The sequence below is a fragment of the Anser brachyrhynchus genome (assembly GCF_964034855.1).
Source record: "Anser brachyrhynchus genome assembly, chromosome: 24".
Classification (NCBI taxonomy): Eukaryota; Metazoa; Chordata; class Aves; order Anseriformes; family Anatidae; genus Anser; species Anser brachyrhynchus.
In genome coordinates, this window is record NC_137717.1 from 1,090,939 (window position 1) to 1,105,083 (window position 14,145).

The 14,145-nt window shown below is 42.6% G+C and overlaps 2 protein-coding genes across 5 annotated transcripts; one reads left to right on the plus strand and one right to left on the minus strand.

The window, feature by feature from the left end:
• The first annotated feature begins 76 nt into the window (after window positions 1-76).
• ZBTB8OS (zinc finger and BTB domain containing 8 opposite strand) lies at window positions 77-5,467 on the plus strand. 2 transcript variants are annotated; one of them, XM_080567125.1, is made up of 8 exons: window positions 77-183; window positions 335-515; window positions 1,933-1,957; window positions 2,540-2,661; window positions 2,889-2,971; window positions 3,359-3,411; window positions 3,667-3,703; window positions 4,084-5,467. In XM_080567125.1, exons 2-8 carry the CDS (start codon window positions 428-430, stop codon window positions 4,168-4,170), a joined length of 495 nt encoding a protein of 164 aa, XP_080423251.1. In that variant the 5' UTR covers window positions 77-183; window positions 335-427; the 3' UTR covers window positions 4,171-5,467. The 2 variants fall into 2 exon arrangements, with proteins under 2 accessions (XP_080423251.1, XP_080423250.1); XM_080567124.1 differs by lacking the exon at window positions 77-183 and having other exon boundaries at window positions 278-515.
• Window positions 5,468-7,911: 2,444 nt separating this feature from the next.
• LOC308182446 (zinc finger and BTB domain-containing protein 8A-like) lies at window positions 7,912-11,858 on the minus strand. 3 transcript variants are annotated; one of them, XM_080567097.1, is made up of 4 exons: window positions 11,665-11,858; window positions 9,687-10,677; window positions 8,578-8,747; window positions 7,912-8,302 (listed from the first exon to the last, which is right to left on the minus strand). In XM_080567097.1, the coding sequence occupies exons 2-4, from the start codon at window positions 10,645-10,647 to the stop codon at window positions 7,973-7,975; spliced, it is 1,461 nt and encodes a 486-aa protein (XP_080423223.1). In that variant the 5' UTR covers window positions 10,648-10,677; window positions 11,665-11,858; the 3' UTR covers window positions 7,912-7,972. The 3 variants fall into 3 exon arrangements, with proteins under 3 accessions (XP_080423223.1, XP_080423225.1, XP_080423224.1); XM_080567099.1 differs by lacking the exon at window positions 11,665-11,858 and adding an exon at window positions 11,386-11,532; XM_080567098.1 differs by lacking the exon at window positions 11,665-11,858 and adding an exon at window positions 10,896-11,181.
• Between the last annotated feature and the right edge of the window lie 2,287 nt (window positions 11,859-14,145).

The window sequence follows — 14,145 nt, forward strand, 5'->3', positions numbered from 1 at the left end:
CCTCAGCTGTAAAACTTAGGAGCCAAGCTTACCTGAAGCGTGAAAGTTTAATTTGCTTTATAGCCGTTTTCATTATTTTTCATTATTACGGTGTTTTGAGGATGAATCAAATGCCCGGTGCTGTACGCCAGCAGAAGAAACGTGGTCGCTCCCTCACTGCCGGCGTGCGGCTCCTCTCAGCCGGTGAGCCGAGCGGGGCAGGACTGAACCTTCCCCAGTTCTGGCAGCGAGCAGCGTAACGTGTTTGTTTTAAATACACCAGCCTGCGTACGGCTGTTACCGAGCCGCTGCCAGGTGAAAAACCGCCTGAAATCACTTCTCCCTTTTGCTGCAGCGGCATCACGGGAGGCACGAGGCTGGACGAAGGCGGCGGTGGCCATGTTCCGTGCGACCAGGAAGTGAGCGAGCGGTGCTCGGCCCGGCAGCTATGGCAGGCGACGAGAGGGACTACAACCTGACGGAGGAGCAGAGGGCTGTCAAAGCCAAATACCCCCCGCTCAATAAGAAGTATGAATGTGAGTGCTTTTAACGCTGTCCTGACACGGCACGTGTGTGACGGCGCAGTCGGGGTGGGGGAGAAAGGAAGAAAGCAGGATACGCTGTTTAGGTGCTTGTGGGGTTTTGTAACGTGCGAGTTTTGTGGGTTTAGACTGCGGGATACATCTGTAGTTGAAAATAGAGATGAGATATGTGTTTCTCTTTATGGAAGGTAGCTGCCTTTTTTTGTTACGGGTGCTAAGGAAATAATATGAATAAATTAGTTAAGAGACTTAGGTTGAAAACTTTACCCTTTTGAGCTATTTCTTAGCTAGATGGTACATTGTCTACTTCCCTTATATTAGAAGAGATAATGAAGAGTGTGTTGGTCTTCTGTGTTTTTTTTTGTTTTTTTTTTTTTCTTCCTCCTACATGTACAACTACAGGATCATTATTTCTTGTTTTCCCCACCCCTGGAATGACTTCTAAGAAATTTCAAGCCAGAGCGCGTCAGCCCAAGGGCCATCGTAAGGCACTCACAGGAGACCACAGGGTGTCTGTTTTCTGTTTGAGCAGTGTCTGTTTGGAGGGACAGTTTATACTACTCTGTTAGAAGATGTATTTTTAGGATGTGTTCAGATCTCTATTCGATAGCAATGCAGAAATACGGTGACAGATTACAATAGTTACGTTCTTTCTATAACTGGAAGAGATTTTATTCTTCTTTTACGTTCACTGGAATTTGTTTGCTTTAGAGACAGTTGTTGAGAAACCGTTAATAGTGTGGGAATGATCTAAACAGCATCAGAACAATCATTCAGTTGGAGTGATCACAGCGTGGCATATTTACATCCCAAGATAGCCCTGTTTCTACCAACCTGGCACTATTTTCCATTTCTCTCGTTTCTCTAAGGGAATATAAATGATGTTAATGTAAAACTTGATACATGCTTGGGATGTTAAGCTTATGCTATTAGTGAAGATTACTTTATATTTTGTATTACGTACTTCTAAAAATTCTCCTTTTTGCATAATGGGTGGTTTTGGGTGTGGACAGGTACACTTTTTCACTGAGCTGTAAACGTTTGCAAATCTCATCCTCTGCATGAATAATTTTAAGTCCTGCAGACTTCAGCAAAAACTCTTTATTGTTCGTTAGTTATTTTTTGTTGCAATTAACTTGTAGAAGCCTGTTGCATTACAAAAGCCATACTTTGAACATAGGGCACATGTACATGTAGGGCACTGACATAATTAGTATTAAACACAATTTTTCTTCTATTGATCAGAAGGCTTTACCTATGCTATTTTTTCCTAATACACTGGAAAATAGATTATCATTGTTTAATGTCTCAGGATGAATGCAGAAAGTTATTGTTATAACAACATTATTTTTTATCCTCATTTTAAAGTGTATGTGGTGATGTCATGACTTTTCTTTTCCTTCCTCCTCAGATTTGGATCACACAGCAGATGTGCAGTAAGTATGGGCAGGTGGGATTTATCTATATGACAAATGGATTATTTCTTACACTGCTACAAGTTTGGGATGACTGTTGAAGACTGGTTACAGATGTACACCTTATGGAACTAGGAAATGTCATGTACTGAGTTTTTTGGATTGTCTGTTTCATTTCTGCTCTTCAGAGGGCATAGAACCACATACTTGGTTTCTTTTCTAAAGTATTATTGCTGTGGTGCTTCTGATTAAGCTTCTGTTCTTTGGAAGCGTCTTTTGAAATCTTTTTTTAAATGCTTGCCCTTACAACAATTTTTTTCTTAGTAGTCTACTTTCATAGATATCAATTAGCTATATTGCAAAAGGACGTTCCCGTTGTTTGATTAAAAAAAATCAATTTTCTCCCAAGAAATTCTTCTCACATACTGTAAGAAGAAAAATCTATGTGATCTACTCAAATGCATAGGTATAGACGAGCATTTCTGTGCAGTCACTTTCTTTGTATTTGTTCTTATGTTCACATTTCTCACCTGCATAATACTCTTATTTATCTATTTATTTATTTATTGTTACGATGTGGTAAATTATCCTGTGTCTCTTTAGGCTGCATGCATGGGGAGACACTTTGGAAGAAGCATTTGAGCAGTGCGTTATGGCCATGTTTGGCTACATGACTGATACAGAGACTGTGGAACCTCTGGATACCGTAGAGGTAGAAGCAGAAGGTAAGGCTTTTTATGTTGGAACTTTATGAACCCTGCAGGTGGAGTGTACTAAAATCTTCTGAGTTTTTAGATGTAGTTTTGTAATAGTTGATGAAAATTCAGTTAAGCATAACTAATCTGAATCTTCTAGTGCAGAAGCTGTACATCAGCTGAACTCTTAAAATTGTTTGGGTGTTCTTACTGGGACAGTCAACTGACTGACTACCTTCTCTGCTTCAATCATGCAGGGCATGACATGTTGTCTCTTCTCTTTCACTTCTTGGATGAGTGGCTGTATAAATTCAGTGCTAATGAGTTCTTTATACCCAGGGTAAGTGTTCTGTTTTGTTCTATTTCCATTTTGTGGGACAAGTCAAATCTCTGATAGTACCAGCTCTGAATGCAGTGTCCCCTTAGGGAAGAAAAAGGGACACAACAGATCACTTAGGTGTAATGCAGAGAATAAGATACCAAGGCACAAAAAATTCAGAAGCAAGCACTTAGCTTTGTTTCCACAAAAAACAGTCATTACCTGCCATTATACCTCAGTGGCAGCTCTGCTGTCTGTATGTTCCAAGTAGCAGTATACGTCTTTGAGAATGCTCAGATTTTCTGGTTTTAGATTCCACTTAAACAGTGGAATATTCTTGTTAATGAAATATTGTGCCTGAAGATAGAAGACATTGCTAACACATTTTTTCACTTGCTTTCTCTGCAGGAGGTGAAAGTGCTTTACATTGACCGAATGCAATTCAAAATAAGATCAATTGGGTGAGCTTTAAATGATTAACTGAGTAATGAATATCTTCCACTGAAGACACATATTGCCCTCAGTCGTTTCTCTGAAATACTGTGATGTACTGGGAGGGCACTGATGCTTTCTAAAACATGGATTGTGGACTCCTTTACCATTCTTTGAGGCTTTAAATCAAAGTCTCACTGTCCTATGCTTGTCAGTGAAACTAGCTGTAACATTTGATTAAATATTACCAATACGATCACCTCTTTTTCTTTTTGCTTTTAAAGGTGGGGAGAAGAGTTCTCTTTACAAAAACACCCTCAGGTATGCAGTGATTCACCTGTACATCTTTATGTTTTAGGGGTAGGATGGGGACAGGGTGGTGTCTTCTAAGTCAGACCTCTAAGTTGGCAAGAGATCCAAGTATAAACATATTTGAATGGTATCACAGGCACAACTTAAGATCTTACATCCTGCTTTTTTTTTTTTTTTTGGTGAATACATTTCTGAACTGTTGAGCTGATGCTTCCTTCACGCTGGCAAACTCAATGGTTGGCTTTTTTTTTTGTGATGTACGATAAAGTAGTGAAACAGTTGATATTCATAATGTTTATGTGGGTTTGGTTCTCACATCGTTATCACAACTGCTTGCTTAGTCTTATTTTGCTTAGAAAATTCATGCTTTTGTGTCTTTTTCACTCTAGGGCACAGAGGTCAAAGCCATAACTTACTCGGCAATGCAGATCTGTGAAGAAGAAAAGCCAGAAGTCTTTGTCATCATTGATATTTAAAGCAAGAGAAATTTAACTAAGCGGATACTTGTCATTGGCTGACAAAAGTCCCTAGAAAACTAACCCCCCATGAAAGTGACTAAGGAATTCGCTAATTCAAATCATAAATTGAAGGGGGTTGTGGGAAATGTTATCCTCTATTTTGACTTGAGGATGGTGAGCCAGACCAATACCTGCATGCCAGGAAAAAAAGAGCTAGTTGGGTCTGGGGGCGGATTTGAGAAGAGAATTATAGGGGTTGAAAGTCTCTCAGGAATGCTGGTAGTCAGCTTTTAAAGCTGATACGTGTGTTGGGTGCTGTATGAACTAAGATAAATTAATGGAGCTGCTAGCTAAATACTAGCTTTTTGTAGGGTGGCAGGAGATAATTACATGACTTCATTTGCAAATTTAAACAGAATAATTTTGAGCTCTTTTGTATTATCTAAAGGGTCCAAAATATCTTCAGTGGATCAGATTAAAAGCTTTTGTTTGAAGGACACCTAAGGAAGTAAAATAATTTTATAAATTCAAAAAAAAAAAGTCACGCCACCAGGTGGTGCTGACTTCCTGGAAATAAATTTCCAGATGAAATCTTAAAGCATGTGACCCTGTACAAGGAATACTAATAGCATCTATTATCCTTCTAAAAAAGTAGACAGCTTTGCTGCCACTGTAGAAAGGAATTCACCAAATTCTCTGCAGGTTTGCTCCTAACTATGTCTTGTGAAAGCTGATTCTCATCTTTTAGAAGAAGCAGACAATCTGGATCAGCTCCCATTTTTTTTTGCAAAGGACAATGTAGAGCATCCCTCAGGTGGGAGGACTGTGCATGGCGATTCACGTGTCAAACTGACTGTTTTTGATTATTACACTGTTTTTTTCCACCGAGAGGAGTCCACGCATTTAATCACTTCTCAGTTAATACAGCATTCTGAGACTGTGTGCCTAACCCCTGAAAAGCTTCTTTTAGCTTTTCCTTTAATGTCAAACACTAGAGTTGAGTTCAGTAAATCAAAAATAATTTAAAAAATGTTTTGTTTTAAATCACGGGACAGCAAATGTGCGTTACCTGCCATTGCTATTCAAATGTGACATAGGCACAGTGAGTAAGGGAAGGTCTGCGCTGCCATGACCTGTTTTTATGGTAAATTCTAGAGGTGCTTTGCCACTGGAGGTAATGTCTCATCTTTATTTTGCTGTAAAACCATCTCAAATAGACCAGACAGTTTTCATTTCCTATTGTGAAGATGAGGGATAAAATCCCTTCTGTTTTTTGAGAAAGCTTCAATGCTGAAATAAAACTAAAAAGAATTAATGGATTTGTGTGTATAACTTTGGCTGTGAGTAACTTTGGCTGGTGGATTTTTGAGTCTAATAGATTACATTTGCGCTTTGTTCTCTGCTGAGATGATCAGACCCATGTTTGAACAAGTACGATTTTCACACAGCGTGTCTTCCCTCCCCTCTGAAGGAGTCCCAGGGCTCCAGCACGTGTCCGTGGTGTCCTGCTGGGACACGGGACAGTGCCAGCATGGTGGAGCTGTGGAGAAGGAGCAAGACCTGGCCCTGTCCCCAACCCAACGGCCCGGAGCCCCCAGTGGCAGCCGGGGCAGGCTCGGGGTCACCGCTCCGACCCCTCACCCGGCCCAGCGCCGCTACCGCCCCTCAGCAGCGGCTTTGACACCTTATTGGCTGGCTGGGTCAGGTGACCGCGGTTAGCCAATCGGGCGTCGAGTGTGAGGTGGTTTTGATCTCCACAGCGCCTGAGGCGAGTGTGGGGCCGTGAGGTGGGTGCAGGGGGGAGAGGTTGGGGTTTCCTTTTACCCCCTTTCCTTTTTTTTTTCCCCACTGAAAATGATAGAAGGGACGTTAATGCAGTTAAACTTTAACTTGGTAGTGCTAAAAGGCCATGTACGCCATCAGTCACAACCTGTAGTGACACCATAAACCGCTCTGCTGTTACAGATGCTGACAGGAACTTAATAGAAAAGCACTTAATTGTTACTCATTTATTTTTTTCAATATTTAAATACTGTAAAACAGGTCTTAAATTCTCCATTTTAACAGCTGCAGGAGTGACAGGCCTCAGTAAGCAGGTGTTTTCTCAGCTGGCCATATTCTTACCCAGCTGGAGCCCAGCTCAACACTACCTGCAAGCAGTTACTTCGTAAACGTGCTTCAACAGCAAAACCTCCCTTTTTTGCTGTTAGTTGAGAAAGCTTTTCATGTGCAGTCCCTGTGAGATCAGCTGGAGGCAGTAGTGGCAGTTCTGGGAGCGGTTCAAAGGAGAGGGTTTTACACAGGCACACTAAACCTGTGGAGGTGTTTGCTAATGGATACTGTTGATGTAAGTATAGATGAGTCTAAGGGTAGAGTGGGGCAGTACTTAAAAGAGACGTGTTGGTGATTGCTAGATGTGCTAAATCCTAAATTAAGAAAATCCCCTAAACTGAAAATGTCTGGAGTCAGGGAGAGCATTAGGGAATTCTTATACAGGGTTGTCCTCTTCTCACTTTTCCGTAGTTATCTGCTAATGACAACTAGTGGAGACAGAACCTTGAATCTGTATAACTGCTCCTAAATTCTACACGGGGAATTTGCTCGTTTGTCAGTAACCTTAAGCTACAGGTCCTGCTAACCTTGCTTTCTAAGGAAAAGTGGAATAAAAAAGAGACATGAGAACAAACAGCGGTTCTTTATCAAGAGTTCCCATTGTTAATGCCATTAGATCTCTACTCAGTCCAAAAAGCTTATATTTTTTCACTTCACCTTTAGAAAAAAAATCACTAACCATTTTCAGTTTCTCTAGGGAGTGGTGGTTCTCTTACTCAGAAAGAGTGAGACTGCAAAAAGAATATCATTACTAAAACTGACGACTCCAGAAGTGCAAAGGTTGCTTAAACTCTGAGGGAAATTGTTTATAATTTTTATTGTTTGGTCAAGTAGCCTTTGAGCATCCTATTTTTTTTTTATATGTAAGTAGAATAGCTTTTCTAAAATAGCTACATGATGTGTCCCATTGAAATTAAAGAGGCTTGTCCTCTGTAGTATTTTAGCATAAGATAGACGAGAGTTTAAGCAAATCTTGCACCGGTCCTGAAAAAAATGGAAGAAAGCTGAGAACTGTACTTCCAGTGATTGTGCTTTTATTTCCTTGGAACCATGTTAGTTTATCTTTGCTTAAAATTCACAGTACAAAAAAACTTCATATCTGAAAAGGCAAACTCATACTATGGAAATCCACTACAGATGTGCTGTTCATTATTCTGCTCTGTATGGCGGTGTTTATTCTTTAAAATGATTCATGCTTTTCAGAACTATAAGAAACAGATCAATCAGAAAACAAAGCTGCAGTACAGCAGGAAGAATTCTATTTGTTTACTCCTTTCTTAGGAAGTTTAAGTGTATATACATGTTAATTACAGTGTCAGCAAAACTGTTTTACTTTTCTTAGATGCTTTTGTAAGACTTTTTCAAAGCAAATTATCTTTTTTTTTTAAATCTGTGTAGTATAGAATCTTCCTTGTGGAACTGTAAAATAGTTTATACTTTCATTATGAACAGGAGCTCTGTGTAAGTCTTTGAAGAAATATAAAGCAATTTTTCTAAATAGTTTCCAGATAATAAGTAATTTCTGGATGATGTTTAGAAGTAGTTACGCTGTTGTGTGTCTGTGAGTACAAAGCAACTTGTTCATAGCCCTATTTTGTTTCTTACGACATAACTTTAACAATATTTAATGAACTAATAAACCAGCATTAGTTGGTAGAACACAAGTAATTTAATCTTGAATACAGCAATAACAAATATACAAATATATCTACCTAAGATTTGGTTTCACCTTTTCATCTGCCTCATTCGGAGTATCATCATTAACACGTCGGACAACCAAGTTATACGGTTCTTCCTCCACTGTTTCATCATCTGATTTGTGTTCCTCTTCCAAAGCCCAACTGGAATGTTTGTTTCCTGTGGGGGTGACAGGAGAATGTTCTGCATCTAAATCGTCAGGGTTGCTGTCAAAATTAGCTTCTGCTAGACACTTATGGCACAGTCTGTAGCGTCTTGTTCCTTGCTGAACAACACATCCTGTTAGGTCAGTTACGTGCCGCTTGCATTTTCTGCAGATAAGTTTGCCGGCTTGATGTATCTAAAAAGAGATTTAAAATTTGAAAAGGTCAGTGCTCAACCAAAGACAGTTTTTTTATTTTTATTTTTTAAATAAAAGAAAAAAGGAAAATTCACTGGATTGTTCTAAAAAGTAAAGGTAAAAATCAAATTTTCCAATGTAAATACTGAATAATTGAAGTTGATACGCAGCTAGGACGCTTTTCTGGTACTAGTTATAGAAATGACCGAACAGCTGGTAGCAGTGAAATCTTGGGCTTTCTTTCCTAGGCTGAATCTCCTGTTGACATGGCGTACCGTTTGGAAGTGGTTACGTAAATGCTCCAGTCGAGTGAATCTCTTCCCACACGCTTCGCACGGGTACGGTCGCTCCCCTGTGTGACACCGAAGATGTCGCTTCAGGTCTGCGCGTCGTTTCACCGTGTGCGTACAGAAGGGGCACTTGAATCGCATCCGAGGTAGGTCATCTGTCACGGAGAAACACAGGTTAACACGTCAAACACCACAGTCTTTCTTTACACAGCAGTTTGGTTATTTTTAAGCTTAAATAAGCAGCAGGTCATTTTTCCTCTGGTTTGTCACTACATAAAAAAAAAATAAATCACAAAATATAATCCCTAGAAAACAGTATTTCTCACTGAATATGTTCGGCATTTGATGATATAGTCTTCCTTATTCCAGGTGTTTAATTTTAGACATACAGATGATCATGAATACATGGATGACAATGTATATTATAGCTGACTCTTGCATCAGCTAATACTTCAGAAATTAGGTATTTGTAATCTCTGTAGTATAGTAGGATTTTAAAGTCTTAAAATTATGCCTTTATTATAAACTATAGGTATATCAGATTAGTTTCCAAAATAATATGTGTAAGAATATACCTGTCAACTTCATTCCACCACCTCAGACACATGCTGCCAGTTCACCAAGAGCTTAGACGCTTTATGTAGTGCGGCCAAGCGATCGTGAAGTTCTGGGTTGGTTTGCACCTTAAGGGAAATGCAGCACAGCACCAATGCCAGGAACCTTCTCTTGTAAAGAGCACAGGATCAGGCTGAACACCTCTACTACTGCCAGATACCAGGGGCATTACAAGGGTGATTCAGTCCTTCAGGTCCCTGAGTCAATTATGAACCCTTTAGGCTTCATAAAGCTCCATTTAGGTCCAAATAATCAGGCATGTATTATTTTAACTACAGAATACCTGGGTCAAGCTCTCTGATTCTAATTCTCTTGCCCTGTTCCAGCTTCAAAGCCTCTCATTCTGCCAGGCGCTACAATAGAGTAAGTCAGTAATCTGTAAGACTAGGCATCATTTTGGTTCTCAAGCAGCCACACAAGATTCTCTCATCTGACTACTAAATAAAGACCAACTTTGCAAAATCATATATAATTTTTACCTTCATTCCAACTACTCATTACACCTAAAACTGTGGGCACTGAGGTGTACAGTTCTTCTGCTTTTAATTCCATGAACTCAGGAGAAGTTCGCGAAAGTTCTTGTTCTAGCTGAGCAACAGACCACCTCTTCGGTATTACTTCTGATTCGTGATTATATCCATAATCATCATGAGCAACATCATTCTCAGCATCAAATTCAGCTTCCTCTCTAGCCCGAGAGAGGTTGCTAGAGTCTGATGCATTACAACCTTCGCCAGCCCGCTCGGCTTTGTTTGATTTGCACTGCCCAAAATCACGTGTCTGGGACAATCCTAGATGCTTTCGGCGCTTTCTCGTTGAGCTCTGTTTTCTGCCCCTCTTTGATAGCTGTGTTTCTGCCCGCTGAAGAATCACCTGTGAAGACAGGTAGCTGCTGTAACTACTCCACGAGTTTTCATTCACCACATTAGCCTTTTCATCTGGAATCGAATAGGAACGCCTTGGGTTGCTCTTTGCTTTTCTCCTTGACCGATAAAGAGTTGGATGAGCAGGTTCGCTGTTGGTACTTTTGGCTGAAAGGCTAAGGTATTGATCCTTTTCCTTTTCATTAATATCCAGAGAGGATTTAATGAATGTCTTGCAGACATTAAGAATATCTGTCATCTGCAGATAGCTAGCAGCTGACATGACTTCGATCACATTTTGACCAGTTAAAGGCAATATGCCTGAATACACAAAGTCCAGGATAACCATAAATGTCTCTGGAGAGAAGACCTCAAAAGTAGCTATTGTTGGCTGACTCGTGTCCTTGGAACTCTGTGAAAGCAGCATTTTGAAATATCCACTACTGGCAAACAGGACATTTCGATGTGCTTTGAAGACCTTCCCCTCCACCAGGATACTGCAGTCGCAAAATAAGTCTTGCTTCCGTTGCTCATTTAACTGCTCTAGGAGGTGAAACTGATGGGAAGAAATCTCCATTCCAGTGAGGGAGTAACAGGAAATCTTGCTCTAAAAAAAAAAAAAAAGCATAATCATGACAATCTAAACTAAATCGATGTTACTGAATCCTATTTTAAGAGATGAGCACTATCTTTAAAAACATGAAAGCTGTACGCATCATCACATGCCCCATATAGCTCCACCTCCGCGCCCCGCATAATATAGCCGAGTACATTAAACAACTCTAAAAGAGGTGAAAAGATGCCTCGGCAAGAATAGCGCATAACCTGAAAGTTCAAGATTGCATCCGAGAAGACGGGAAAGGATTCACAGACAGGACAAAACCCAGTCCGCCCTTCAGCAGCACGGACTGCCGCGCTCCGGGTGCGAGTCCCTGCCGTGCGCGGCCAGCCGCGGGCAGCGCCTCTCCCAGCACCCGGCCGGGCTCCCCCGGTCCCGGCAGAGGCTGCCGCCGCTCACCCGCGCCCCGGCCGCTCGGCCCCGGCAGCCGGAGACGCCCGGCGGCGCAGGGCCGCCGCCCGGCCAGACGCGGCTGCGGCTCCCCAGCGGCACGGCTCGGCTCGGCACGGCGTGGAGCCCGCAGCGCCCCCCCCGCAGCCCCGGCTCCCGCTCCCCGCTCAGCCGGCGCCTCGGGCGCTCCCCGCCGCGCCGCCGCCCGGTGCCCGGTGCCCGGCGCGGCCCCGCTCCCGCTGCCCGCGGCCGCCCCGCGCCGGCAGCGCCCCAGCCCGCCCCGCGCGGCCCCCCCTCGCCGCGCACCCGCCGCCCGCTCCCGCGCAGCCCTTTGTTGCCGCGCCCGGCTCCTTGCAGCCGCGCCCGGGGCTGCAAATGGCGCCCGCGCGGCTCTCCCCTCCGCTCCGCAGCCCGGCCGCCCGGCGGCCCCCCGCTCCCGGCGGCTCCCGGCGGCTCCCGGCGGCTGCCGGCGCCCCGGCGGGCGGCGGAGCCGACGGACGTCGCTCGCCGCAGCCCGCTCCGGGCTCCCCCGGCCCCGGCGCCCGCTCCGAGCGGCCGGCGCGGGGCTGCGCAGCCGCCGCTCACCGGCTGGGTTCCGCGGGCGGCTGCCGCTCGGCCGGGAGGAGCGGGCGGAGGATGCGGGGTCCCGGCCCCCGCGCGGGGCTCGCTGCGGCTCACGGCGCCGTGCTGGTCGCGCAGCCCCGAGCCCTGGCAGCCCGAACGTGAGAGAAACAAAAGGTATTTGCTGACGTGGGCGTTGGACAGAGACGCCCGAGGGCTGGGGACACAATTAAAGGGGCAACGCACCGAGTGCAGGCGCAGCCCAGCAGCTCCCTCCGCCTGCTCGCCCCGCAGTCTGGGCTGCTTTCCTCTTCCCACACCCACATGCTGCCCAGGAGGCCCGCTACCTTACCGTGTACAATGCGCTGCTATTGTTAGCGGCACGGCTAGATAGCTTTTGTGTGTGGAAGGAAGGCGCCACCTGAATGGGAAATATTTGTAGTTCTGTGCAGTAGGATATATTGTGTTACTCAATACAACAGCATTTTTATAATAGGAAAGTTTTGTATTCAAACAATGGAGGACATCCAAAACCAACGTACTGCAAGTGGGGGTGCAACAGTACAGATATTTTCTTCCTCTTCCACGTGGATAAAATAATCAGGATGCCTGTTCAAAGACTGTTTCAATCTTGTTGCTTGACATCGTCAAATAATTTTGAGAAGGGACCTCTGGAGGTCGTCTGGTATAGCACCCTCCTCAGTTAGGCTCATTTAGAACAGGGTAAAAGAACAATTGCCATTTTCACAGTTTAAAAAAAAATCATATTGGAATGTGACATAGAACTTCATTAGGGTTTCATTTAGTACAACAGCTAGACCAGGAGACAGAAATGTTTTTCCTTCAACTCTTCCCAGCTCTTCCTTAAAATTTCTTTTGTCCTGTGTTTAACATTTGTGATGCAAAAATGTGTGTTGATGCACAGAAATCTATGTTATAGTGACCCTGCTACCTAATGGAACAACTACACTGAATGTCTGCAGGCAAGGACTAGATGATTATGACTCTTTGTTTCAAAACTCAGCCCTTTTTGCTAGAATTAGGTTTTTTTTTTCTCCTTTCGTTCTCATTTATGCTGCCTTCCAACTAATAGCAACCTTCAAATCGACTTCAGACTTCTCTGAGATATTTCAGAAAAATCAACAAGGTGGTGTTGGAATGTCTGTACTAGAATATGGAACTACTGCCCTTACAATTCTGCTGCACTTATCCATGTAGGAGCTTAACAGGAATGTAGAAGTAACTATTCTGGGTTTATAACTCGTGTTTCTCTACCTTGCAAATTATTAGAAGTCCCCACTGCCAGCTTAACCAGATCGTATATGTAGACTGCTGGCCTCTGCAGTCCACTGTTATCGTTTCTAATGAAGTTGTAAATTCATTAAATAAACCCTGAGCACATGTGCTTATGCTAGTCTGACTGCTAACTTTAACCTAAAGACTTAGTTTAAAAAATAAATAAAAACAGCTATAATCCTCCCTTAATTCTGCTAACCCTCAGCAGCTGAGATTTTTAGATAGATACTGAGCTATATAGCACTGTTGTGTGCTAACAGATGCTAATGACTGTCAGAGAGGGATCCAGGAACAGTCCTTGATTCAGCTGTAGCCAGATGGCAGGTCAGGCATTTTTCAGCTTCATCAAGGTCAATTTAAATAATAAATGGAGCTGAAGATATAGTGCTATTAGCCCCTGTTTAGGCTATCTGAAGTGCAAAGCCAAGTACTTCTGCAGACTATAGAAACCAAAATATAAGAAATGTAGACATTGGCATAGCTAGGGAATGGAATAATCTCTGACAGTGACCAGATGCTTCAGGGAAGAAATGGAATATATTCCATAATAGTTGTACATCCAGCAGAATTATTTATATATATATATATATATATAAATTTTCATTGAAAAATTGAAAAAGAGTGCCAAAATCGTGGAGGATGGCGTATTTCTTCTGAAGAGCTGGGAGTAAAGAAAGGATTATAAATGCAGCAGTCACTGTCAGTATCTAATCAATTTTTCTGCTACAGAGATCTCTGGGGCTCTCAAATATTTTCATAGCTCACACTAAATAAATATATTTGCATTTTTTTTTCATCTCAGTTCTTCAGAACTGGAATCGAATATATACCAACTGGTTGGAAAGGGACATTCATTTTGAGCTTTTGGGTATTTTTTTGGTATTAATTGTGAAAATAACAGCTGAAAGCCTGTCTTCCCAAACCTTTAAGAAAAAGACAAGTGTCTTTTTTTTGGGATAATAAATAAATAACTTTAGATAATTTAATGGAAAACAAAAATTTGGGGTATGATATTTATGCAGCAGTTGAAGGAGAAAACAAAATCAAGTATCACATAAATCATAGGTGTACCTGGCATGAGGAATTGTTCATGAATTACCTGAAACAGAAGGAAAATGTTTTTGATTCCATGTTTCAGCTTTTTAAAGAACAGCAAGGTAGCTGCCAGAAAATAAGATAGATTCATCATCCTCCATTTAGTGTCTCAGC

What these genes read in the sequence shown, in the direction of transcription:
- ZBTB8OS (XM_080567125.1), top strand. Translation starts at nt 428, where the DNA reads ATGGCAGGCGACGAGAGGGACTACAACCTGACGGAGGAGCAGAGGGCT. An exon ending in GCTCAATAAGAAGTATGAAT is followed by an intron (nt 516 to 1,932) that starts GTGAGTGCTTTT and finishes CTTCCTCCTCAG; the next exon opens with ATTTGGATCACACAGCAGAT. An exon ending in ATGAGTTCTTTATACCCAGG is followed by an intron (nt 2,972 to 3,358) that starts GTAAGTGTTCTG and finishes CTTTCTCTGCAG; the next exon opens with GAGGTGAAAGTGCTTTACAT.
- LOC308182446 (XM_080567097.1), bottom strand. Translation starts at nt 10,647, where the DNA reads ATGGAGATTTCTTCCCATCAGTTTCACCTCCTAGAGCAGTTAAATGAG. An exon ending in AATGAGTAGTTGGAATGAAG is followed by an intron (nt 8,748 to 9,686) that starts GTAAAAATTATA and finishes TCTCCGTGACAG; the next exon opens with ATGACCTACCTCGGATGCGA. An exon ending in TACGTAACCACTTCCAAACG is followed by an intron (nt 8,303 to 8,577) that starts GTACGCCATGTC and finishes ATCTCTTTTTAG; the next exon opens with ATACATCAAGCCGGCAAACT.